This window comes from Bolinopsis microptera, chromosome 13 (genome assembly GCF_026151205.1).
Source record: "Bolinopsis microptera isolate Bmic1 chromosome 13, MBARI_Bmic_1.0, whole genome shotgun sequence".
Classification (NCBI taxonomy): domain Eukaryota; kingdom Metazoa; phylum Ctenophora; class Tentaculata; order Lobata; family Bolinopsidae; genus Bolinopsis; species Bolinopsis microptera.
Genome location: NC_087084.1, coordinates 9412879 through 9438816, shown reverse-complemented (window position 1 = coordinate 9438816; position 25938 = coordinate 9412879). Strand labels below are relative to the sequence as shown.

Genomic DNA, 25938 nt, shown 5'->3' with positions numbered 1-25938 from the left:
CTTTTAGTCACTGTGCAGTTAAAGGACGTGTTCAAACCTGGTTGGTGGTTTTGTTTCATTTTTCCCACTCATTACTTCTGGGCCCCCAGATTGAAATCTGTAACATTTTAGGAAAAACTGAAACTACTGACAAAAACTAGACCCTTTGACTGAGGGCACCCTTGAACCAGAATTTTTGTAACATATTCAGGTCCTGAGATATAGCAGCTTAGTTGGGGGCCCTGGATATTGAATTTTGTAACACATTTCTATGTTACACTTTTTCAATGGGTTTTTAGAGAAGCTTCTTGATAGTTTTTCAAGTTCAGACCAGTTTTTCTAGGTCACAAAGGGTTCCATCAACCATATTCTTGACCGAATTTTGTACTTGGGCCCAAAACATTGAATTCTGTAACATATTTATGTTTTCACTGCCAAGGTCATATCTGGAATATTCAATATATTTTTGTATCGGTAACATGGTTTTTAGATTCTCGTACAAAATTCTGAAGCAATCCTTATTCATATAATTTGATAAAATGGCTGCGGAACTTGAATTATGTAACATTAGAAAGTAAGTGTATAGAGTATGTACCCTAGTGTGAGGGGTGTTAGGTAAGCTATATTATAGTTTTTGAAGTTCAGACCAGTTTTTCCAGGTCACAAAGGATTCCATCAACCATATTCTTGACCAAATTTTGTACTTGGGCCCAAAACATTGAATTTTGTAACATATTTATGTTTTGACTACAAAGCTCATATATATCTGGAATGTTCAATATATTCTTGTACTGGTAACATGGTTTTTAGATTCTCATACAGAATTGTAAAGCAATCCTTATTCGTATAATTTGATAAAATGGCCGCGGAACTTGAATAATGTAACATTAGAAAGTAAATATATAGAGTATAGTATATAGTATGTATCCTAGTGTGAGGGGTGTTAGGCAAGCTATATTATAGTTTTTAAAGTTCAGACCAGTTTGCCTAGGTCATAAGGGTTCCATCAACCATATTATTGACCATATTTTGTAGTTGGGCCCAAAACATTGAATTTTGTAAGTCCACAGATGGACATGGAACTCTGCCATTTCAGTGGATCAACTCGTGACCTGGCATTTTATTGTGACAAATTTCAATATATAGGGCCCAATTTCTATTTTCTATACAATTTTATATATAAATTAAAAGTTTTTAAATATCCAACCTTTAATCTAATTAGCTATATTCATTTGATTAAATTCACCGCGTTCTGTCGCGGATTGTCAATTTAAATTACATTACATTTAAATTGTTACAAAATTCAATAATTTGGTCCCAATAACTTTTTTTAAATTTGTTACGTAAGTTGTTTCATGTCTTTATTTTAATGCATCAACCAACTTAAAACCAATACTAGATCAAACAACTCTGTATAACATACTGATTTGTAACCATGTTACGTTATTCAAAGAAATGGCCCTTTTATTGATTATGAACCATATACCTAGATTGTGGTAATGCCTTTATACAAGAATAGCTGCACTAATAACCTGGTTTGAGAGTTAAATACATATCCTACACTAGCTGTGGTTGTAACAAACTATAAAGATAGATTCATGAAAACTAGATGTTACAAAATTTTCATTTTGGGCCTTTTTATGAAATCAAAAGTGGGCCTTTTTTCATTCCACAGCTAAGCAAATACCTAATGTACATTTTTGTGAAGCGAGAATCTTTAAAATTTAATAATTGGCTGAGCCATTGAAAAGTGTAACCAAATGTTACATTTTTCAACATAACTGGGCCATTTTACAATATTATTCATAGCCGATGACCTGAGAATATTTGTTATCACAATTATAATCATCTCTTAAAGTTTCAAGACCATCGAGTAATTATTAATGGAGTTATTGTAAAAATGAGAAAATCGCCCATTTTGGCAGTGAAACAAAACCACCAACCAGGTTTGAACATGTCCTAAAGTATTTAATTCCTTGCCATACGACATAAGATCAGCTGAGTCAGTTACATCTTTCAAGACCAAACTTAAAACATACTTCTTTTCTCTAGCATTTGATTGATTTTGCATTTACATAGGTAAAATGAACTTGTCATGTCTAATTTTCAATTAAACTAAGCTCAGTTAATGTAAGAGCCGCTTTAGAAAGCACTGGAGTTTATCTCCAGGATTAAATTATATCGAGTTATATGATTTAGCTATAAGGCGGTTTATAAATGTTGTAATTATTATTATTATTTTGAGATGAGCTGGTCGATTGCTTACTTGTTACTAAAACTGCTCGTTCTAAGAAAATATATCTGCAATGTGCAATCTTCTTTTGAATCACATAAATAGATATACGACTGATATTCGTTGGATTCCCAAACAGTTGAAAGTATGCACCCAAACAATCGCCCACGTATTGGTATGTCCCATACACGACGGTAGAGTGATTCTGCTTTCATTTGTCTAGGATCTTGACGAGATATCTTTTAAGCGCTTAATGGTGCCAGACGCTTATCCATTGCTCATTCTATCTTACATACTGTCGTGTGGAAGCCGTGGATCAGAACAATTGTTACAGTGCACAACTGTGTACGTGTATCGAAGTGTAACCTTTCAAGGTTCAATATCTTTTGGCAGGGTCCTTACTCCTTCTCCATTCAGCTCTCAATCATGGCTTTCCTGACCATTTAACCAGTGGCGTAACGTAAGGCCCCGCAGACCCCGCTATGCGGGGGGGGCGCCGTGAGAGGGGGGCGCCAAAATTCTGCCGCCCCTCCTCATAATTTGGCGCCCCCTAGAAATATGGCGCCCCTGGTAATAAAATACTTGGTATATAAGGTCCAAAAGTTGTTAAATATCGTGCTACTGTTGTAAGATTTGTAAAATTCTAAAATTAAATATAGTGCAAAGCAAGCAGCCAGCGCGCGCTAAAAACACGTGGTAAGTGATAACGATATTGCAATTTGTATACAAACGTGGTATACAAAATTCGCGCGTGAGAATGTTTTGATTTTGTGGCAATTTTTGATATCAATGTTTAATTTTAACTTAGATCCCAATTTCATCGGCAGTCACTTATTGTAGTATTAATGATACTTCAAAAATAAAACACCAACATCTAACAGGTAGCAATAACAGATAAAAATATGGAAATAAAAATCAATTTACATTTTTCAATACTACATAATATTTACATTACCGTACAGTTCATATTCCAAGCAACTCTCTTAGGTTTGGAAAGAGCATCAAATTGGGCCAGCTCTTTCTTGTCAAGTTGTCTTGCTGTTAAGTTCTTGATTGAGATGATGGCTAAACTGTAAACTGCTTAATCTATCGTTTAGTTACCCATTGTGCTTCGGAGTTTTTAAATAGCTTCAGTTTGCTAAAGGATTTTTCAGCACTGGCTGTACAGTTATTCAGATTGGCACCAAAATCAAATTGAAGGCTGACAAACTACGTAGCGAAATATTCACAGACAAATAAGATTTAATGCTTCAGTCAGGTCGTGCTTGTGGAGCTGGCTCAGTTGTTTTGCAGCTTTCGTCAGCGTACAATTGACTCCACATTTTGCATAGTATGTACTATGTACATGAAATCTTCCAACGGTAACGAAACCTGATTTGGGAAATTTGATGTTAATTTACAAATAAATCTGTAAACCACTTCCTTCTACAAATTTCACCACATGGCTGATGGCATAATACCTAACATAACTCCACAGATGCCACAATATTAAAGCTATTTACATGATTCAAAATAAACCTCAATACTTACTTCAATGTTTTCAGTCACATCCCAACTCTGCATATACAGTGAGCAACCACACTCCACACATATCGGCATTCGGCATGTAGTTCATATAAACACATGCTAATTGCTATATCCGGGAATTTCATTAATGTAAAGGTTTGTTCATTAATACATTTTTTTTAAACGTACGGAAACAATTCCTACAAAAATAGGTCACTCTTTGTAGTTACTAGTTGTGACACCATACAACAGCCATTTCAAATCATTACTACTTCTGGCAGCAAAACAAAGTCGGCTACAACTGCAAGTTCTAACAAATAACAATAATCATTCGAACAACTACCAATAAATAGAAAAGTATACATTTAAATGTTTAACATCATCATCTGGTAACAACCATAGTCCATACTACCATAAAAACTCGCTAACAGCATTAGATAATGGACAATCAGTACAGACTACAGTGAGTACAGCTCACACACGCACTTTTCAATTGTATAATATATAAGTTCACCATTCCCCCGTATGTTGCCATGGTAACTGTCCCAACGGAGCGTCAAGGATATGATCGATTATAAATCGGTTATTAAGTGTTTCTAAGGTGTGTCCCATACATTAGTTTAGTGTTACACTCAGTGTGTAATATTTGTTTCCTCGACGATTTGCTTAATAACACGAAAACATTTGTGTAAAGATTACATTTGATCGTACCAACTATTTAAGCTCCATTTATCCGTTGAACATGGATGTTAAAACGAAGAGGTCAGTTGATATATTACATCTGTGGAGTCTGAACACCTACCCAGTTACCATGGTGATAATTCCAGAGATATCACGTGATTTGCTAATCAAGTAATGCTATAATTGAATGCGTATAAATTGCACTGATCTATCTCATTGCCTTGAAATGACGTGGCATACTTGTAATCTAGCGGCAGTAATGTTTTACTGATCAAGCTTGTCAGTAGAATTCTTTAACCATTCCCCGAATCCCCCGTATGTTGCCATGGTAACTGTCCCAATGGAGCGTCAAGGATATGATCGGTTATAAATCAGTTATTAAGTGTTTCTAAGGTGTGTCCCATACATTAGTTTAGTGTTACACTCAGTGTGTAATATTTGTTTCCTCGACGATTTGCTTAATAACACGAAAACATTTGTGTAAAGATTACATTTGATCGTACCAACTATTTAAGCTCCATTTATCCGTTGAACATGGATGTTAAAACGAAGAGGTCAGTTTATATATTACATCTGTGGAGTCTGAACACCTACCCAGTTACCATGGTGATAATTCCAGAGATATCACGTGATTTGCTAACCAAGTAATGCTATAATTGAATGCGTATAAAGTGCACTGATCTATCTCATTGCCTTGAAATGACGTGGCATACTTGTAATCTAGCGGCAGTAATGTTTTACTGATCAAGCTTGTCAGTAGAATTCTTTAACCATTCCCCGAATCCCCCGTATGTTGCCATGGTAACTGTCCCAATGGAGCGTCAAGGATATGATCGGTTATAAATCAGTTATTAAGTGTTTCTAAGGTGTGTCCCATACATTAGTTTACTGTTACACTCAGTGTGTAATATTTGTTTCCTCGACGATTTGCTTAATAAAACGAGTAACGTTCTATTATATCCTATTAGCTACATTATGTTTCTGACAAACTTACCAATTCAATACAGAACGAAATTAACTAACAACCAACATTACATAATTTCTCAGTGTTTCTCAACACTGAAGTGCAAACAGTTTAAGAGTACTACCAAGTTTAAGAGTACTACCAATCATGATCAGTACCTATAATATTCAGTATTATTCTATCGATGTTATCATCTACAGACTACACACATCTAGAAGACACCAACCAACACTCCTCATTGAACACAGTTATCATTATCAATAACATATGAATAATATTAACCTGCGACAACGGACAAGTAAGAAACGGCATCGTTGCCTAAAGTCTAAACTTCGACTAAAATGAGTCCTACAAAATTGACTTATCTCCACTGAATCAGTTCCTCGTAATAAAGACTGAGCTAAACGTAGAAACTGCTAAAACAACTCAGTAGTAAATATTGATTGTACACCGCCCAGACTCCCAATGCAGTTCTACATATTCGACCAGCTGTGAGGATATTTATAATAACATACATTCGCATAATGTTCGCGTAAACTAAGTACGGCATATTTGATATTTTACCCCATTGATGATTACAATTTACATGAACAACCGGTAACCTTAATATAGTATAAATTTTTGTAACATATACAGCAGCTTAAAACAGTTCTCCTCGTTACACTAACAATATGAAACACACAATTCACAAAATTGTTTCATTGTTTATCGCAAATTAACAGTAACACCACTAATCAGACAAATGACAAATTACCTAACGGCTGTTTCGAATGTAATGTCTAATGTCAAACGACAGTGAAACGCGAACAAGATTCTGACATTGTGTAACCGACTTATTATTAGTGTCCAGTACATGATACATTTATTATTACCATAACGCGTCGTCACTCTGCATAGTCCAATCACAACAGTTAACAGGTATCACGAGATAATATTTTATCCAACGCGAAAACAATCATGCGCAAATTACTGGCGATTAAATTACTAAATCGCGCGGCTTACATGTAAAATTATTTGCGCGCGGCTTCTCACTTTCCAAATTTAAATTTTATTGGCACACATTTATATTCCGTTTTAAAATTAAAAAATTGTGATGGCAACGGCCCTCGGACAAATCTAGCGAGCGAAGCGAGCGCGCTCCAGAAAGGGGGGCGCTTTTTGAGTTGAGCGGGGGGGCGCCAAAAAGTAACGTTACGCCACTGCATTTAACTGATTCAACTCTTGGATTGATGGCTCAAGAGGCTGTGAGAAATATCTCTGTCAAGTCAGAAAATAGAAAGCTGCATTTTGTTCTATTTGATCTTTGTACCCAAGTATCTATGCATATTGTTCTAACGTTGTAGAAGTCATTGTTTATTAAAAATGTTAATGCAGTCACGTCACTCAGATAGGTTTTATACATTTTAACAAGGAGCGTTTTCATCGACAGGACACACATTCAGCCCACAATAAGGAACCATAGTTGTTTCAACAATGTGACTGTATAGATTTATTATTTTTATTCCGTACAGTGCATGGTAATGTACTGTAAACCATACTGTACTGTATCGAATTAGTTACCATCCGATCACAAGGCCGTTCTAATAACCACTAGCCATCAATTGGACCCCACAGCCCTGTACCAGAGAGATCTAGTGTTGCCTTTTCAGAAGGGTGCCCCTCTTCCGAATTGTAGGTCTTTTATGAGGAATCGGATTTGGCAAAATGTACCTCATCCCAGCAATATTCACTGTCAAAACAAGGTTAACTGACAGCACACACACACTTTAAATATTAAGTGTTTGGATTTAAAAAACATCCATTTACGCTTTTTTTTGTTGATATACCATATTTAAAGAGTAATCTTATTTTAAATGGAAGAGCTCCTTCTTTTTTAAGCTAGAGTAGCTACTCAAAAAGACTTTTTTGTTCAGAGCTTAGCCAAATGATCAAATGGGTGGAATGAGACTTAATAGATGCTTCTAAGGTCATCCAAAAATATTGTTTTGTGTAAAATTCATCAGGTTTGTGTGAAATTTTCTGCTGTGATTTCCTTCAGTGCAGTTTTAAAAATTTCCAGAAAGAGAAGTTGTGCATTTCAATAGGCATGACTCTTTTTTGTAAATATTGCCATTCTAGGAGAATTCTTGAACAAATAAATTGTGTGTAGATGTACTTCAGTATAACCCTGATTTAACGTGTCTCAATTCACTGCAAACCCTGATATACCGTGGCCATTTCTTTTACTTCAAATAGGGCTTTACATGTTTAATGTAAACAAACAAAACCCCAATTTACCGCAAACCCTGATTTACTGCAGATGTTTCCTTTCCCCCAAACTCCACGGTAAATCATGGTTTTATTGTACTTTGGAAAATATCACTTCTTTCATTGACTATTTTACTATTAAATCTCACTTGCTAAAAATATTGAATTTCAAATATTAACAACCCAACCTTCCTTCAGTAGCAACCATGTCTGCACCCCTTACTGCGGAAGAAGAGATCCTGTTGGCTGATTTCTCTAGAACCGTCCCCAGGAGTACTTCCATCCTCTTCCATCTCAATGCTCTGTTTGTCTCAGCATTGCCAATGTGGTTGTTCTGGAGAATCCAGCAGCTGGAGCTGAACACCTACGGTATCATGTTTGGTATTGTCACCATCATCTCCACATTCCTCTTGTCTCTTGCGTACAAGAATGTGAAATATTCTCTTAAACATAAGATTGCACAGAGAAGACACGCTGGAGTTACCGCTGAGGTTATGCAGCAGGTTGCTGATGCTTCCAGCGAGAAGAAGAAGACAGTAAAGAAGGAGAAGGACGACAGAGTCCTCTTCAAGAAGACCGAAGTTGCTGATCTGGAAGCTACTCACTTCAGCATTTTCTACAACAACGCTCTCTTCCTCTTCCTCACTATCATCCTTAGTTTCTACGTCCTGAAAAACTTCAGTCCCGGTGCCAACTACCTCGGATCCTCTGTTACCTCTGCTTGTGTCGTCGCTTTCCTGTCCACTAGCTCCGGTTAAATTACATAGACCTTAATTATTAACTAGGGACACAGCATAATATAATTATAATGCTACCCTACATTGATTGTACTAGACTGGGTAACTGTATATGGTTCTTTTTATCAGATTTTAACACTTGATAATAAATAAATATAACCTATGTTGAGAAATGTCTGTAATATTAAACATTTACGAACATTTTTAACATACACTCACATGTTCCCATTTCGCTTCTGGCTTAACACTAAGTTCTTCCTATACCTAGTCTTGTTGATAAACTTGAAAAAACAAATATAGTTTGTATACAGTTTCTGTTGTTGTTGTTGAAATGATATTGTGTTCATAGTTTTATTGACATTTGGGTTGAAAGATTATGCTGTCTCATTGCTTTCAAACAGTCACTTCTCAAAATTGATCATTGTCTCTTTTAAAAATTGAACCGTCACATTCTCAATATTCTGTAAATATTCAATATTCATGTTGCTATGGTGCCAATTTAGAATTCCCCAGAATTCTTATCTGATGAACCAGCTCAATATAACCCACAATCCACATACACACTGTCACATATAATAATTAACAGTTATTCTAACTTCATTTCAATCCATCTCAGCTGTACTTACTTAAGTCCACATTTACAAACTGATAAGATCACCCCAAATAAACACCTTGCACCCACACACCTCACGAGTCTCACAATGTAACTTGATACATCACATAGCATACCACGGTAAGCCACGTGTTCAGTCACGTGATAAGTCACACACTCGCTCCCTTACTCACACCACCATTTCGGTTCCTCTCTCTCTCTGTGTTTCGTAGACGTGGCCTCTTGTGACATCATGTTGCAAGTCATGTGTTGCTTTATTGGGGGGTTAGTGTACAGTGTGTGTGTTTGTGTGCTATTGTTATGTTTCATCTTTGTATTCTATGATGTCTAAAACTTACTGGCGTTTATTGTTATTGTTCAAGCCCTTTTAGCAGTGTGATTGGTTTTTACGCTCCATTTGCATTCCATGGTATCAAAGTTGTTTTAAGTTAAATGACAGGAAGCAAAATTACTAATGATCTTGGCAGCTGTCCAACGAAATGTGGCTAATGTTTATTTAGCACAAGTGTGACACAACTCAATCTAGCTACAACTACTCACCACTTTAACTCTTACGTTTAATTGTAATATCACTTGTAAATACTCGCCTGTAAACACATTGTTGTTATGGGTAACTTTTTGAGCAACATAGTGCATCTTTTTAAAGGGGTCCCCGACGCTAAACTCCTGATGTTGGGACTGGACGCTGCCGGGAAGTCAAGTATTTTGTACCAGCTTAAACTTAACAGATTCATTGGGACCGTCCCAACCGTTGGTATGTCTGGAATGTGTTGTTTTGTGTGTAAGTTGTTTTGTGAAGCTCGTGTCACGTGTGGTGATGTGGCGTGTCACGTGTGGTGATGTGATGTGACACGTGTGGTGATGTTGTGTGATGTTTTATACTCGTCACTCACTTCACCAGTAATCCAATCCTTTCATTGACACTAATCACCACATCCGATTAATGTATAAAATTGGTTACAATACTTTTACCGGACACACACCGACCTAACAAAGACAAATGAATCTAACTCTAATCTGACGAACTCAACACCTCATCTCGGAATGACCTCGACTCTACAACTTGATATAATGTTACCTAATTAAACAATTAACACATTATCTAATTGATAGTAGTGCCACATTATGGGTGGAATGTTCGCTAAACTGTTCTCCGGCTTGTTCGGCAAGAAAGAGATGAGAATATTGATGGTTGGTCTAGATGCTTCCGGTAAAACTACCATTCTTTACAAGCTGAAACTTGGAGAAATCGTCACTACTATCCCCACCATTGGTAAGTTTTATTTAAAATATTTTGTTTGAAGTTTTATTATTTAAGGTATTTTGTTTGAAGTTTATTGGAATTTTGAGTAACGCTCTTGATCAGATTTGAGCAAGTTTTCAGTCCAAGTTCTTATTTAAAAACTTAAGTACGTAACTTCTAAAACTTGCAGCAAAGCTCATGATAATTTCCTCACTCGAAATTATCTTTCAAACTCAATTTAAAATTTAAGTAGGAACATGATATTCGATACTATATAATATAAATGATGTCAGCACAGCTCCAGTCTGCCCAGAAAATTTATCACACACTTTTTTGTATCACACTGTGTCACTTAGTGCGTATTTGTTGTGCCCACCATTATTATGTTGCTGCTTTTTACTCTAAATATTTACTTTCGGTACTTTAATATTATGAGGCATATGAGTTTATACTGTCAATATGTCACCACCTTCAAAGTCAGTATAATGAACCTCCATTTCTCACTTGTCACGATATTTATTACCTTTAAACATTAAGATGACAGTAATTGACAGTTGACAATTTGAATCCTTACCAGTCTGCCGACAACCAATTTTTAACCGTGTAAAAACCGAGATGGTTTCAATAATGAATTAAAAGTCCTGTTAAGTTGACAGTTAACCTGTTTAACTGTGTGTAAGTTTCAGTGTTATTTCAACTGTCTACTGCCTCTCATATATTATGGTGGTATATGTTGACTGTCAGTGTTCAGTTGCAGTTATACTTCGTTGCGGTTTTAATTCTGGCGAACTTGTCAGATACTCTTAAGGGTTAATTATAGGTGGAATTAGTTAGGAGTAATTAGGTAGGAATAATTAATTAGGAGTAATTAGTAATTAGTAAGGGTAATAGATCTGATTACTAGTTATTACTACTGGCGGGGAGGTGGGCAATATGTTTTCAAAGTGGTTTCTGATTGGATAATATCTGTCACGTGTTAGAGAGCATGTGGTAAATACCTCTCCACCAGTATCCAGATATATTATTCATTTGATTGATTTTCCGTTCGATTCGTTAATAGCGTAATTCTGATTCTGAGAAGTTCACAATATTTTATCAGCCCTCTCAGTTTATTATATTGCCTTATGTTGATGATATTTATTAAGCTCAATTGAGAATATTCAGTCTCAATCGAGATTTTTTATTCTACAACAAATCGTAACCTTATCCTTGTATTGAAGCCTGTAGAATAATCTTAAAATAATTTCTGAAATAGCACCAAAATGGGGAAGATCATGAGTCTGATGCGAGGTCTTGTCTCAAAAAAAGAAATGCGTATTCTCATGGTTGGTTTGGATGCATCGGGCAAAACCACCATTTTGTACAAATTCAAGCTGGGGGAAATTGTTACAACTATTCCAACTATCGGTAAGGCGTGTGTTGAGAAAATGTAAAATCCGTGTCACAATCAATTCGATCACGTCTCAACACTGTAATACAATCCGTGTGATACATTGATCAAGTCTAAAATTTGTTCATGTACATTGTACAATATACATAATATGTAGTGATCCTTGTAATGAATTGGATGTTTATAGCTTGACCAGTCAAAGCACGGTGCCCTCCTCCATTTATCATATCCCATACATGAAACCTTTGGTTATTGCTGTATATTTTTACCATGACAAAATAACAACAAAAATGCGATGATCAACATTTATCACATAAAGAGTGGAAATGTACACGATCCCCAGTCCCCAATTAATCTAACTATGTACACAGTTACACGTATCGTTAATGAAGCTGTAGTTGCTCCACGCCTATTATTACTGTACGAACACACATTTTACTGTCGGTAGCTATAAACTGTAATCTGGTCGTTCTGGAATTGCCTTGACATCGTTATAATTGGTTATATCAACCTAGGATAAAACACACACATAATATAATATATCCTGATAACATTATCATACTAGTCTAGAACTATGTGTTGTTGAAAACGGCAGGATATTTGTGTCGGGTTTCTACACGATACGAAATAAGTCTTACATCATCTTTGGGTGTCTACAACGGAGCTATTTCTATATTTTATTACATATAATCATGGTGATCCGTGATGCTAGATGACATTCTAATCGTTTCTTGTAAAATTCCACATGTAATAATGTTTCAACCAGACACTCAACTACACACATACTACACACGTACTACACACATACTACACACATACTACACACATACTACACACATACTACACACGTCTCATTTCAATTACACGTCAAATATACACCGTGTCGAGTGTGTCGCCCCCCTCATACCAGCGTTACACAGGGGTTACACACCTGGTTTTGTGTCCCATAATTGTGTCTCATTGTTAACAATCAACACTTGTTATTAGATCTGATAACAGTTGTTATAAGATGTGACTATTGTAACTGATGTGACTATGTATGTGACTATTGTAACTGTTGTGACTATGTATGTGACTATTGTGTGTGTTTGTGTGAATATCGTTAGTTACCAGTTAGTTGTAAAATAGAACTCCAGCGGGTACTAGCTACTAGATGTGAAGATTAAATGTACAGTCTCAATAATTGAGGGATTGAAATGTGAAATCCAGAATTTTCTGGGTTAAATGGACTACCTTATACGTTTCAATGTTCTATATAATGCAATTTGCATAGTCTAGCGGATCCATTGCATATAATTATGCAGAACGTCCTACACTCGAATTTTTCCAGAATTAAAAGTTCTAGAAGTTTGAAATCTTGATTATAACCAGTATCGTGTGTATTAGAATAATCATTTTGTTGTGTGCAACTAAACAAGTTGTGGTGAATATTTTTGTTTTGTCCAAGAAATTAAGAAACTTTCTTCATACTTCTGAATAAACTTATTTTCGAGCTCCTAAAGTTCGTTATATGCAATACGTTTCTTGAAGTCATGAGACATTTCCCATTTATTTATAATGTGATAACAGTAATAACACACAAATGGTAACCCGTACGTCATTATATGTCAGTTCAACCTCGAAATCATCAAGTCCACGATTTCCCCTTCACTTAATTCATTCAATGGTGTTTAGTTCAAGCCAATGAAAGCAAAGTTATATCACTCTCTTATCCTATAGCTGTGTTCACTCGCAATACAAACTCTCAGAGCTGTACAAACTTGTCCGTACTACGAATTAACTCTAACCTTGACCTCTCAACCGGACCTTTTAAGGAATTTATATGAAATTTGTTAACAATTTCGCCGATGTTAACGCTTGATTATATTTTTTTGATTATCATCGACTAGCCAGTGCCTTTAAAATGGGACAACTAATTTGCAAGCGTATGTGATTTTATCGTTTTTTGACAGATTTATGGTACTTACGCTCCTATTTTAGTAATCTGAAATTCACCAATTCGAACCTCATTTTTATTTCTGCGCGGAAAAGGAAAAAACTATTTTCCTATTTTAGCTATAATGATCGGATGTACAAGTTTTACTACTCCCCCCATCTTAATAAAACGGAGCATAATTTGTCGCAACATCATTAACCTTGTTTATTATCATTTTAATTCCCACAATGTATTATACAGAACTGAAAATCTTCTCTGATACTACCGAATCAAAATCAAATCAGGCGTCGACCAAATCCTCGGCCTCGGCCAAAAATCTTCCCTTGGTCGACCCCGGCATCAAATCACCATCAAATTACCAGCTCCGGATTTTACGTGTCAACACCTTATAAGCGCCTTTACATTTGGGTGAAATTTTCATATCTACGATAAAATTACCAAATTATATACAACTGAATTTATTTCTGTATTTATTTATACATTGTCACCCAGGATTCAACGTGGAGACAGTCGAATATAAGAACATCAGTTTTACTGTGTGGGATGTAGGCGGTCAGGATAAAATCAGACCTCTGTGGAGACATTATTTCCAGAACACTCAAGGTAATATTTTGTCCGTTTTAATTATGGACATTCTTTCAACAGTGATTTCTATTTTTATTTTAAAATAAAGATTCAGTTTCCTTTAAAACTTAACTCCTCAATGAAAGATGAGTTTCCAGAATGAAAACTGTACTTTAGGAACTTCGGTGAGGTGGAAAATAGTTAAATATACATATCACAAAATAGAACTGATTTGTCTTATTTGATGTCCAATATCCAGGGTGAAACTTACATTTCTTGCCCCAGGTTTGATATTTGTGATAGACAGTAACGATCGAGAGCGTATAGGTGAAGCTCGGGAAGAACTCGGCAAAATGTTGAACGAAGACGAACTTAGGGACGCTGTACTTCTTTGCTTCGCCAACAAACAGGTACCTGTTTATTTTGTAACAACTAGCTATCCTGAGCGAGTGTACTAAGTATTTGTGTGGAGTTGATGTGGACGATATTGACACGTGTAAGAAAATCGATGAAACTTGTATTTTGTACAAATGTATATAGAGCTGTGTAAAGTCGAACACCTGTGGTATTGTGGGTCAGGATGTCGCAGGTACTATTAAAGGCTTGTGTCAGTCAACATATGGGGACTAATTGAGGGCGTCGACCGTCTCCTGCGTAGTGTTTACGTAGTCGGCCGGTCTCGATTTTATAAAACGGTCTTCTTTCATTGTCGTTGCGCTGGATAAATTGTATATCATCAGCATTTACGGTTTCGCGCGCAGAGGAAATTAAGCCGCGCGTTTCGCCAACTCATCACTGCGTACGTCATTTTCAATGGCAACTAGCAGTGTCATTTTAAAATTCGTGGCAGCTTGAATTTAAAGATCGATTTCCGCGTAAGCTTAGATCACTTAAAGTTTCTAATGAATATGTGTGTAGACTTTAGAGACTCTCACAAACTTAAACGCTGTGCTAACTCCTCGGTGTGCATATTAAATCTCCCAAACATTCATTTATCACACGTCAACGTTCTTGTGTCAGATCGAATTACATAATTTTGTTCTCTGGATCCACTGAATGTTCCGTGTCCACTAATTATATGGTTACTACCGTGGTTACTGTGGTTACTGCCGCCAAACTACCACCATATCTAAGAAGTTGTATCAAGACTTATCTCCAAGATATCGCACTATTACAGCCTGTAACCTCAAAACAGACTTAAACAAGACTTAACAAGACAATCTTCAGGATCTGCCTAACGCTATGAACGCTGCTGAAGTGACAGACAAGCTGGGACTCCATGCTCTCAGGAACCGAACATGGTACATCCAAGCCACATGCGCTACCAGTGGGGACGGACTATACGAGGGCCTCGACTGGCTGTCAAATCAGCTCAAAAACAAGAACTAAACCTGACTGACTCCTCCTGCCTCCATCGCGCACGTCCCCCTATATTATTGAATGTGGAACTGTGTTTTCAGAAAAGAGCGAATGTTTGTAGTATGGCATGGACTTTTTATATGCTGCATGAGATCGAGCGATATGCTCCTACTACATGAGCCAGAACAGGAAGCCTCTTTTCTGAACGCCCCGTAGTGGTCTTTGTTCAATGTGTATAATAATTTAAAATTGTGTAAAGAATATGAGAAAATCCTTAATATGAAGTAAATTTAACGATTTATTATTTCAAGTATAGATTGTTAAAAACCATAACAATGGTCTGAAGAACGTGGTCCAAATTCTTTGCCAATTTTTCCCCTCAAAATATCGAGTTTACTGCACAATTATTTGCTTTTTATGTTTAATTATTTTTCCGTAGGACCATAGTTAATTTGGCTAGTCCACTTTAATGACTGAAAGCAATGAAAGCAACTCAATTGTTTGATCTGAATATATCTAATATATAAATTTGATTTTTTGAAAACATCATATTTTATTGCTTTAAATATTTGTTTAAATAATAATGAAATGAAGCAGATACTTCTCAACAGTCGATTCTAATCCTGTCTGAAAATTAAAGTGTATACCTCAATCGAATATCACAAGTATCGATGATCGTTGTTGACCGATAGATTAAACAATTGATAAATTGTAATATAAACGTTTCATATTAGCAGGATGGCGACCTCCTTACTCCGGAGAACTAGATGTCTCCAACCTTGCCTAGCACGGTGCCTTAACTTGCAGGTTCGTTTGCCGTTTAAGTAATTATAAGATCATTGTACACAATATACGTGTTAAATTGCACTGAAGACACGTGTCATAACGCACAGACACGTGTCATAGTGCGCGTGCGCTAGACAATAATGAACTACCCATGTTATTCATGTACCGTAAATCTAGTTTCTTGATTCGCAAAGTAGTAACCTTATAATATCCTGGATATTCTGCACCTGGTTTTAATTTAACTAATGTCTTAAAAGAAATAGCAGACATGGCTAGTACCAGTAAGTTTTCATGTTTCTTCTCCAGGAGTACCAGAGTAAAGGCCTAATGGACAAGTACGGAGTGACAATCCAGCCTTTCCTGGTCGCTAAATCCGGGCCAGACGCTGCAGAGAAAGCTCACATCATGTTAAATGAACGTGGAGCAAATGAGATCGTTTTAAAAGCTCAGATTCTAGCTGGAGGGCGAGGTAAAGGTACCTTTAGTTCTGGTTTAAAAGGAGGAGTGAAACTAAGCAAGGAACCGAGTGAGATCGGCCAGCTAACCGAGAAGATGATAGGTTTTAATTTAGTAACTAAGCAAACCGGCGCTGAGGGCAGTCCGGTGAGTAATGTAATGGTAGCCAAGGCTCTGAACATTGTTAAGGAGACCTATCTGGCGATAGTGTTGGACCGAGCATACGGAGGTCCGGTCATTATTGCCAGTCCTGATGGTGGGGTTGACATTGAGGAGGTGGCAGAGAAAACTCCTGAACGTGTTTTCAAGATCCCAGTTGATATTTTCGAGGGTATCAGCGATGAAGCTGCTGTGGATCTTGCGCATAAACTTGAATTTGAGGGCGACGCCATTCCACAAGCTGCCCGAGAAATCAAGAAGCTGTACGAACTTTTCATCGGAGTTGACGCTACACAAGTTGAAGTTAATCCATTCGGTCTAACAGACGAAAACGAGGTTGTATGTTTCGACGCGAAGATGAACTTCGACGATAATGCCCAGTTCCGACAGAAGGATATATTTGAAATGGAGGACACAAGTGAGACGGACCCGAGAGAGCTGGAAGCAGCTAAACATGACCTAAACTACATAGCCATGGAGGGCAACATCGCCTGTTTGGTTAACGGTGCTGGCCTGGCCATGGCCACCATGGATATCATCCAACTACACGGTGGTTCGCCTGCTAACTTCCTGGATGTGGGTGGTAGTGTCCAGGAATCCCAGGTTGAGAAAGCGTTCAATCTTTTAACCAGGGACCCAGCTGTCAAGGCCATTTTTGTTAATATCTTCGGCGGGATCGTGGACTGCAAAGTTATAGCTACTGGTATAATAAATGCTTGTAATAAGACTGGTTTGGAATTGCCCCTTGTGGTAAGATTAAAGGGGTCTAATATGGAGGCTGCCCGGAAACTTTTAGGTGAATCTGGACTAGATATGAAAGCTTATGATGAGTTTGATGACGCTGCTGGGGCAGTCGTAAAGTTTGTGAATTGAGGGCTGTTTGATGACGCTGCTGGGGCAGTCGTAAAGTTTGTGAATTGAGGGCTGTTTTTTATTGTAACTTATTTTTAGCCAAGCGCTTTATGAGAGCAGATTTATACGTTGATTTTTATCACGTTTTAAGTATTTAATGACCTTGCGTAGTGTGCACTGTATATGAAATTTGAAGATGAAACTATAAATTATTTTTTGTAGTAAAATCCTGTTTGATTGTTAATTTGTTCCTATTCTTTTGAATCAAATATTTACGAAACCATGCTTGAATACAATTGTCCCGGTGCCAAATACTATCCACTGCTGACAAATTTGTGAGACAAACAGATACAAAATTATTCAAAAAATAAATCTTACCCAAATTTGTGAATCACCATGACGTAGCTAGGTGTAAAAGTGATTACAGAGGAGGTGTTAAAGATTGGCCAAAAATGTAAGTAATATACTTTAAATATACCGTTATTTTACGGAATTAGTGTATGGTATTTGACCAAAACCCATAATCATGGGTAGAGTGTACCGCTGCCAGTGTCTCTCTTTTCCAAACAAAAGGAAATGATATTAATTTGAGGAACAGTCCGCTAATGCAAATTGATACCGAGAATGAAATCGGTCGCTCGCTTTTTCAAATCAATAAGCTTTATTACAATTCGTAAGCCGTGATCGAATGGAAAAAGCGAGCGACCGATTTCATTCTCGGTATCAATTTGCATTAGCGGACTGTTCCTCAAATTAATATCATTTCCTTTTGTTTGGAAAAGAGAGACACTGGCAGCGGTACACTCTACCCATGATTATGGGTTTTGGTCGAATATCATCTCTTTTTGATTATAATGTCAGGATAATTTACACAGCTAGTCGAAACTTCATTAACAAGGAGGTAATTTCGACGGTTTCGAAATTCTGCCTTTGAAAACGTTTCCTTGTGTTTAGTTAGGTATTTCTGTCGATAACCGACTGAATATGGCACTTTTTACTCATTCAAGTTGGCATTAAATTCATATATCATGCCATTTAAATATCGTGGAAAGCAGAATATATTCGAAATCACGAATGAGCAAATTTCTCACCTTTCGCACGTGCAAACTTTGAGCGGACGTCGCGTGCGCATACAATATTGAATCACCGTACATTTTTGCATAATGGTATTTAATATATAGTTTGATAAGCATGCAAAGTTTCAGAAGATTTCAAAAAGAACTTGGATCACAACGGGACTCCAAAGTTGATAAAAATCGTGAAAATCAAAATTTTTAGCGATTTTAGCTATTTTAAATGAATTTGGGCGTGTCCCCACGTGTGCAACTTTTCGATTTTTAACTTTAAAACTAGCCTATAACACAATTTACACCTTTAAGAAGCAAAATTGAGCTCCACAACCCAAGGGATGGCCCAACACCAGAGAATACTAATTCACAACTTTTGTGTTTTTATAAAATTATTCTTCAAAAAAGCACTAACTTCAATAGCAAATATCTTTATGAAGGAGCAAGGTAGGAAACTATTCCGGTAGATTTTCGGAATGCTTGAACAATTATCTAAGGTGAAAATGTCCTCAGATTTTGAATAAAATTACTCCTTAATAGTGTAAAATCGATCTAAAAAGTTGTTACTTTGTCAAAAGTCAAGTTTTAAAAACACTTAACTTGATGACGTCATCAAGTGATGATGATGACGTTAAATTATTTTTCAATACAATGTAAACTAAAGCTTAAACAATTATCTTTAAAACCTGTGGTTCGAGATGACTGTATCGTTTATACTTTTGAATCTACGGGCACTTAAATGTAGGCTACAATTGACTGCAAAAAGCGTCTATATATATATATATATAGTATATATATATCTTCACGACAATCTGTTGTAAAACAGGGGTTCCAGAAAACCCACTTCCCGATACTCCTGAAACATGACATTTCTTTTACAGTCGATTTGGACAAGGTCTAGACGCCCTGCAAAGTTTCAGATCTCTAACTCAATTTTAACATGGTTTTTAAGGCACCTGAATATGGCGATTTTGGGTTTTTTACCTAATTTCGTATAACATGCTGGCGCGTATTTTGCGCAAATTTCTTAAAAACCTCCATAAAACTATTTCTTATTCCTGTCATCTTCAACATTGAATTAGAATGTTTTGAACTTAAATGTACCTGCTGAACTACTTTCGATGAGTCTTAATGCCTGGAAAACAATAAAGGGGATATAATCGTATAGGGGGTAAATAGTGTTGTGAATATAAGGGCGACGGTAATGCTTGCCAGCATTGTGATAATACCAGATTACCTCAACCTGCAGGGGACCCCCATTTGTATCACGTGGTGACCCCCACTGTCGCTTCACTATAGTATCACTGTAGAGTTTCGACGGGGGGGGGGGGGGGGGGGCTGCCAATGGCATAAATTGAGAAAATGGAGAATTACTCATAGGTTTTTCCATTTTCTCCATAGAAATAGTCTCCATTTTATGCCATTTTATGCCATTGAAAACCTGAAAAATTTAGAATTTCGAGAAAAATTATTTAAAAAAAAGATATTTTCGGCCAATAATGAACAGAGTATCATGAAACATGGAGAAAAGTGGTTTTCAGAAAAACTTTGAAAAATGTTGACTTTAAGAAAATGTTCGGTCCGAGTCATTTACGATACGTACCTCCCGTATCGAGAGCTCCCGATTCCCAGCTCGTGTTGCAAAGGGGAGGCCTGCCTTCCGAGATCGCATTACCTCGAGTTCAAAATTGTGTATCGAGGGGAAGGTGTGGACTTCGAAAAACCGATAAAATATTTTCGGCAAATAATGAACAGAGTAGCATGAAACGTGGAGAAAAGCGGTTTTCAGAAAAAATTTGAAAAATTTTGACCGAAAAAATATTTTCGGCTTAAAATGAACAAGGTAGCATGAAACGTGGAGAAAAGTGTTTTTCAGAAAAACTTTGAAAAATTTTGACTTAGAAATTACCCCTCGGTACACAATTTTGGACTCGAGGCTTCCCCCTGGTAATGCGATCTCGGAAGGCAGGCCCACCTTGGACAGCAAACTCAACTTCAATGAACATATCATCAACACCACCAAAAAAGCCACGGCATCCCTCATGCAATGCCGAAGAGCTGTCGGCCCCACATGGGGTATGAGCCCCAAAACATGCAAATGGATGTACACTGCTGTCATCCGTCCAATCCTATCCTACTGCTGTAGTATATGGATCAGGGCCACTCAAACGGACTATAACGCGAAGAAACTCAAACGTGTTCAGGCATTGGCACTCAGAATGATGTCTGGTGCCATGCCAAGCACACCTTTTATCGCATTGAATCACCTCACCGACACTTCTGACATCATACTGTTCCTGCAAGGCGAAGCAGCAAAGGGTGCGGCCAGGCTACAAGCTTATGGCAGCCTCACTCTTGAAACTATCGCCCTCAGGAAGGGAACTATCAAAAATCATACCACTGGCACTATCAACAAACAATTCATGGCAGATCTCATTATTCCACCTAGAGCAACGCGGGACCTAACAACACCAACCATGATGCTGGGACGGCACTTCACCGTCACAACTCCTGGAGCCGATAACACTGAATATAGAAATTCACTTCAAAACACCATTGACAACATTACCAGTGAAACGATCACCTGCTACACTGACGGGTCACTCACAGACTCAGGATGCGGGGCTGGCTATATCATCACAACTGACAACAATAACAACACCCTTGAAGAAAGATCATTCAAGCTCCCTGATTATTGCACTGTTTACCAAACAGAGCTCACCGCCATCATTGAAGCTTGCAAATTTCTCTCTACCTATACCAACACACATATCATCATATGGTCTGACAGTCTCTCATCTATACAAGCTATCTCTGCGCTTTCAACGCGGAGTAGAACTACAAGAGACTGTTACGACTCTCTTAATGCACTCGGATCCAACAACACGCTAGAGATACGATGGATTGCAGCACACATCGGATTGTGGGGGAACGAAAAAGCAGATGAGCTGGCCAAGCTTGGTACAATCAGTGAAACCACTTTGAAGTGTCCAATTCCACAATCCTACATCAAGCGTCAAATCGACAACAAAGTCAACAGACTGAATCAGGAAACTTGGTTAACTGACGGTCCCAGACACACCAAACTGACACTCGGCCACAAGCATGCCAAAATCATCAAAAACCTCAACACTACACTCAGCAAAAACAGACAAGATTACAGAACTGAAGTTCACCTCATCACGGGTCACTGCGGCTTAAACAAACACCTTCACACCATTTGCAAATCAAACACCAGTGCTTGTCCTATGTGCGGCGACGGAGAGGAAACTGTCTCACACTTCCTTGGACAGTGTCCGGCTATTGCCCAAATTAGAGGTGAATATTTCCAGGACTACTACCTCTCTGTCAATGACATATTCGACAACCAACACATCACCACAATTGTCAATTTCGCAAACCGCACCAAACGCTTAATTGTGCCGGAAGAGTTGGATCAGACCGGGGTGGGGGGGGGGGCCAATGGCATAAATGGAGAAAATGGAGAATTACTCATAGGTTTTTCCATTTTCTCCATAGAAATAGTCTCCATTTTATGCCATTTTATGCCATTTTATGCCATTTTATGCCATTGAAAACCTGAAAAATTTAGAATTTCGAGAAAAATTATTAAAAAAAAAGATATTTTCGGCCAATAATGAACAGAGTATCATGAAACATGGAGAAAAGTGGTTTTCAGAAAAAAACTTTGAAAAATGTTGACTTAGAAAATTTTCGGTCCGAGTCATTTTCGATACGTACCTCCCGTATCGAGAGCTCCGGATTCCGAGCTCGTGTTGCAAAGGAGAAGCCTGCCTTCCGAGATCGCATTACTTCGAGTCCAAAATTGTGTATCGAGGGGAAGGTGTGGACTTCGAAAAACCGAAAAAATATTTTCGGCAAATAATGAACAGACTAGCATGAAACGTGGAGAAAAGCGGTTTTCAGAAAAAATTTGAAAAATTTTGACCGAAAAAATATTTTCGGCTTATAATGAACCAGGTAGCATGAAACGTGGAGAAAAGTGTTTTTCAGAAAAACTTTTAAAAATTTTGACTCAGAAAATTACCCCTCGGTACACAATTTTGGACTCGAGGCTTCCCCTGGTAATGCGATCTCGGAAGGCAGGCCCACCTTGGACAGCAAACTCAACTTCAATGAACATATCATCAACACCACCAAAAAAGCCACGGCATCCCTCATGCAATGCCGAAGAGCTGTCGGCCCCACATGGGGTATGAGCCCCAAAACATGCAAATGGATGTACACTGCTGTCATCCGTCCAATCCTATCCTACTGCTGTAGTATATGGATCAGGGCCACTCAAACGGACTATAACGCGAAGAAACTCAAACGTGTTCAGGCATTGGCACTCAGAATGATGTCTGGTGCCATGCCAAGCACACCTTTTATCGCATTGAATCACCTCACCGACACTTCTGACATCATACTGTTCCTGCAAGGCGAAGCAGCAAAGGGTGCGGCCAGGCTACAAGCTTATGGCAGCCTCACTCTTGAAACTATCGCCTTCAGGAAGGGAACTATCAAAAATCATACCACTGGCACTATCAACAAACAATTCATGGCAGATCTCATTATTCCACCTAGAGCAACGCGGGACCTAACAACACCAACCATGATGCTGGGACGGCACTTCACCGTCACAACTCCTGGAGCCGATAACACTGAATATAGAAATTCACTTCAAAACACCATTGACAACATTACCAGTGAAACGATCACCTGCTACACTGACGGGTCACTCACAGACTCAGGATGCGGGGCTGGCTATATCATCACAACTGACAACAATAACAACACCCTTGAAGAAAGATCATTCAAGCTCCCTGATTATTGCACTGTTTACCAAACAGAGCTCACCGCCATCATTGAAGCTTGCAAATTTCTATCTACCTATACCAACACACATATCATCATATGGTCTGACAGTCTCTCATCTATACAAGCTATCTCTGCGCTTTCAACGCGGAGTAGAACTACAAGAGACTGTTACGACTCTCTTAATGCACTCGGATCCAACAACACGCTAGAGATACGATGGATTGCAGCACACATCGGATTGTGGGGGAACGAAAAAGCAGATGAGCTGGCCAAGCTTGGTACAATCAGTGAAACCACTTTGAAGTGTCCAATTCCACAATCCTACATCAAGCGTCAAATCGACAACAAAGTCAACAGACTGAATCAGGAAACTTGGTTAACTGACGGTCCCAGACACACCAAACTGACACTCGGCCACAAGCATGCCAAAATCATCAAAAACCTCAACACTACACTCAGCAAAAACAGACAAGATTACAGAACTGCAGTTCACCTCATCACGGGTCACTGCGGCTTAAACAAACACCTTCACACCATTTGCAAATCAAACACCAGTGCTTGTCCTATGTGCGGCGACGGAGAGGAAACTGTCTCACACTTCCTTGGACAGTGTCCGGCTATTGCTCAAATTAGAGGTCAATATTTCCAGGACTACTACCTCTCTGTCAATGACATATTCGACAACCAACACATCACCACAATTGTCAATTCACAATTTCGCAAACTGCACCAAACGCTTAATTGTGCCGGAAGAGTTGGATCAGACCGGGGTGGGGGGGGGGGCCCAATGGCATAAATGGAGAAAATGGAGAATTACTCATAGGTTTTTCCATTTTCTCCATAGAAATAGTCTCCATTTTATGCCATTTTATGCCATTGAAAACCTGAAAAATTTAGAATTTCGAGAAAAATTATTTAAAAAAAAGATATTTTCGGCCAATAATGAACAGAGTATCATGAAACATGGAGAAAAGTGGTTTTCAGAAAAAAACTTTGAAAAATGTTGACTTAGAAAATTTTCGGTCCGAGTCATTTTCGATACGTACCTCCCGTATCGAGAGCTCCCGATTCCGAGCTCGTGTTGCAAAGGAGAAGCCTGCCTTCCGAGATCGCATTACCTCGAGTCAGTGGCGTAACGTTGCCTGTTCATGGCGCCCCCCTGCCGAAAAGGCGCCCCCCTGTTGGCGCCCCCTCCCCTTTTGGTGCCCCTCCCTAAAATTGAACAAATTAGGTGATTTTAGAGGATACGCCGGTAAAATCTCTAAAAAAGTGTGTATCTAGAGCAAAACGCGCAGTTTTGCTAGTACTTTAGTTAAGTTTTCGAAATTGTCCCACATTCAAACGACGATTTGGCGCCCCCCTAAGACGGCGCCCCCCTGCACAGCGGGGTCAGCAGGGCCCTTCGTTACGCCACTGCCTCGAGTCCAAAATTGTGTATCGAGGGGAAGGTGTGGACTTCGAAAAACCGAAAAAATATTTTCGGCAAATAATGAACAGGGTAGCATGAAACGTGGAGATAAGCGGTTTTCAGAAAAAATTTGAAAAATGCTGACTTAGAAAATGTTCGGTCCGAGTCATTTTCGATACGTACCTCCCGTATCGAGAGCTCCCGATTCCGAGCTCGTGTTGCAAAGGGGAGGCCTGCCTTCCGAGATCGCATTACCTCGAGTCCAAAATTGTGTATCGAGGGGAAGGTGTGGACTTCGAAAAACCGATAAAATATTTTCGGCAAATAATGAACAGAGTAGCATGAAACGTGGAGAAAAGCGGTTTTCAGAAAAAATTTGAAAAATTTTGACCGAAAAAATATTTTCGGCTTAAAATGAACAAGGTAGCATGAATTGTGAATCGTGGAGAAAAGTGTTTTTCAAAAAAACTTTGAAAAATTTTGACTTAGAAATTACCCCTCGGTACACAATTTTGGACTCGAGGCTTCCCCCTGGTAATGCGATCTCGGAAGGCAGGCCTCCCCTTTGCAACACGGGCTCGGAATCGGGAGCTCTCGATACGAGAGGTACGTATCGAGAATGACTCGGGCCGAAAATTTTCTAAGTCAAAATTTTTCAAAGTTTTTCAAAAAACCACTTTTCTCCACGTTTCATGCTACCTCTTCATTATAAGCCGAAAATATTTATTTTGGTTTTTCGGTTTATCGAAGTCTGCACCTACCCCTCGATACACAAATTTGGAATCGAGGCTTCCCCCTACCTGGTAATGCGATCTCGGAAGGCAGGCCTCCCCTTTGCAGTGCGAGCTTGTTTCGACTGCCGAGGATGTAGGTCTCACTTCTCAGTGCCTATTACTCTCCCCTATTACTCACTCCTGCTGTAGCCTGTAGAAATAAC

At 38.3% G+C, this 25938-nt stretch overlaps 3 protein-coding genes and 1 long non-coding RNA gene across 5 annotated transcripts; 3 read left to right on the top strand and 1 right to left on the bottom strand.

Moving 5' to 3' along the window:
• Positions 1-3087: 3087 nt before the first annotated feature.
• On the bottom strand, positions 3088-3834 carry LOC134824996 (uncharacterized). Its single transcript, XR_010161476.1, has 2 exons — positions 3743-3834; positions 3088-3583 (listed from the first exon to the last, which is right to left on the bottom strand). It is a non-coding gene; the product is annotated as an uncharacterized LOC134824996 (long non-coding RNA).
• Positions 3835-7816: 3982 nt separating this feature from the next.
• On the top strand, positions 7817-8368 carry LOC134824767 (translocon-associated protein subunit gamma-like). Its single transcript, XM_063836743.1, has one exon. It carries the CDS (start codon positions 7817-7819, stop codon positions 8366-8368), a length of 552 nt encoding a protein of 183 aa, XP_063692813.1.
• Positions 8369-10038: 1670 nt separating this feature from the next.
• LOC134824995 (ADP-ribosylation factor 1) lies at positions 10039-15996 on the top strand. Of its 2 annotated transcripts, none has more exons than XM_063837038.1 (4): positions 10039-10233; positions 14022-14132; positions 14379-14503; positions 15321-15996. In XM_063837038.1, the coding sequence occupies exons 1-4, from the start codon at positions 10086-10088 to the stop codon at positions 15480-15482; spliced, it is 546 nt and encodes a 181-aa protein (XP_063693108.1). In that variant the 5' UTR covers positions 10039-10085; the 3' UTR covers positions 15483-15996. The 2 variants fall into 2 exon arrangements, with proteins under 2 accessions (XP_063693108.1, XP_063693109.1); XM_063837039.1 differs by lacking the exon at positions 10039-10233 and adding an exon at positions 11463-11610 and having other exon boundaries at positions 15321-15682.
• A 188-nt stretch (positions 15997-16184) lies between these two features.
• On the top strand, positions 16185-17985 carry LOC134824994 (succinate--CoA ligase [GDP-forming] subunit beta, mitochondrial-like). Its single transcript, XM_063837036.1, has 2 exons — positions 16185-16259; positions 16545-17985. The coding sequence occupies exons 1-2, from the start codon at positions 16191-16193 to the stop codon at positions 17724-17726; spliced, it is 1251 nt and encodes a 416-aa protein (XP_063693106.1). The 5' UTR covers positions 16185-16190; the 3' UTR covers positions 17727-17985.
• Positions 17986-25938: the final 7953 nt, after the last annotated feature.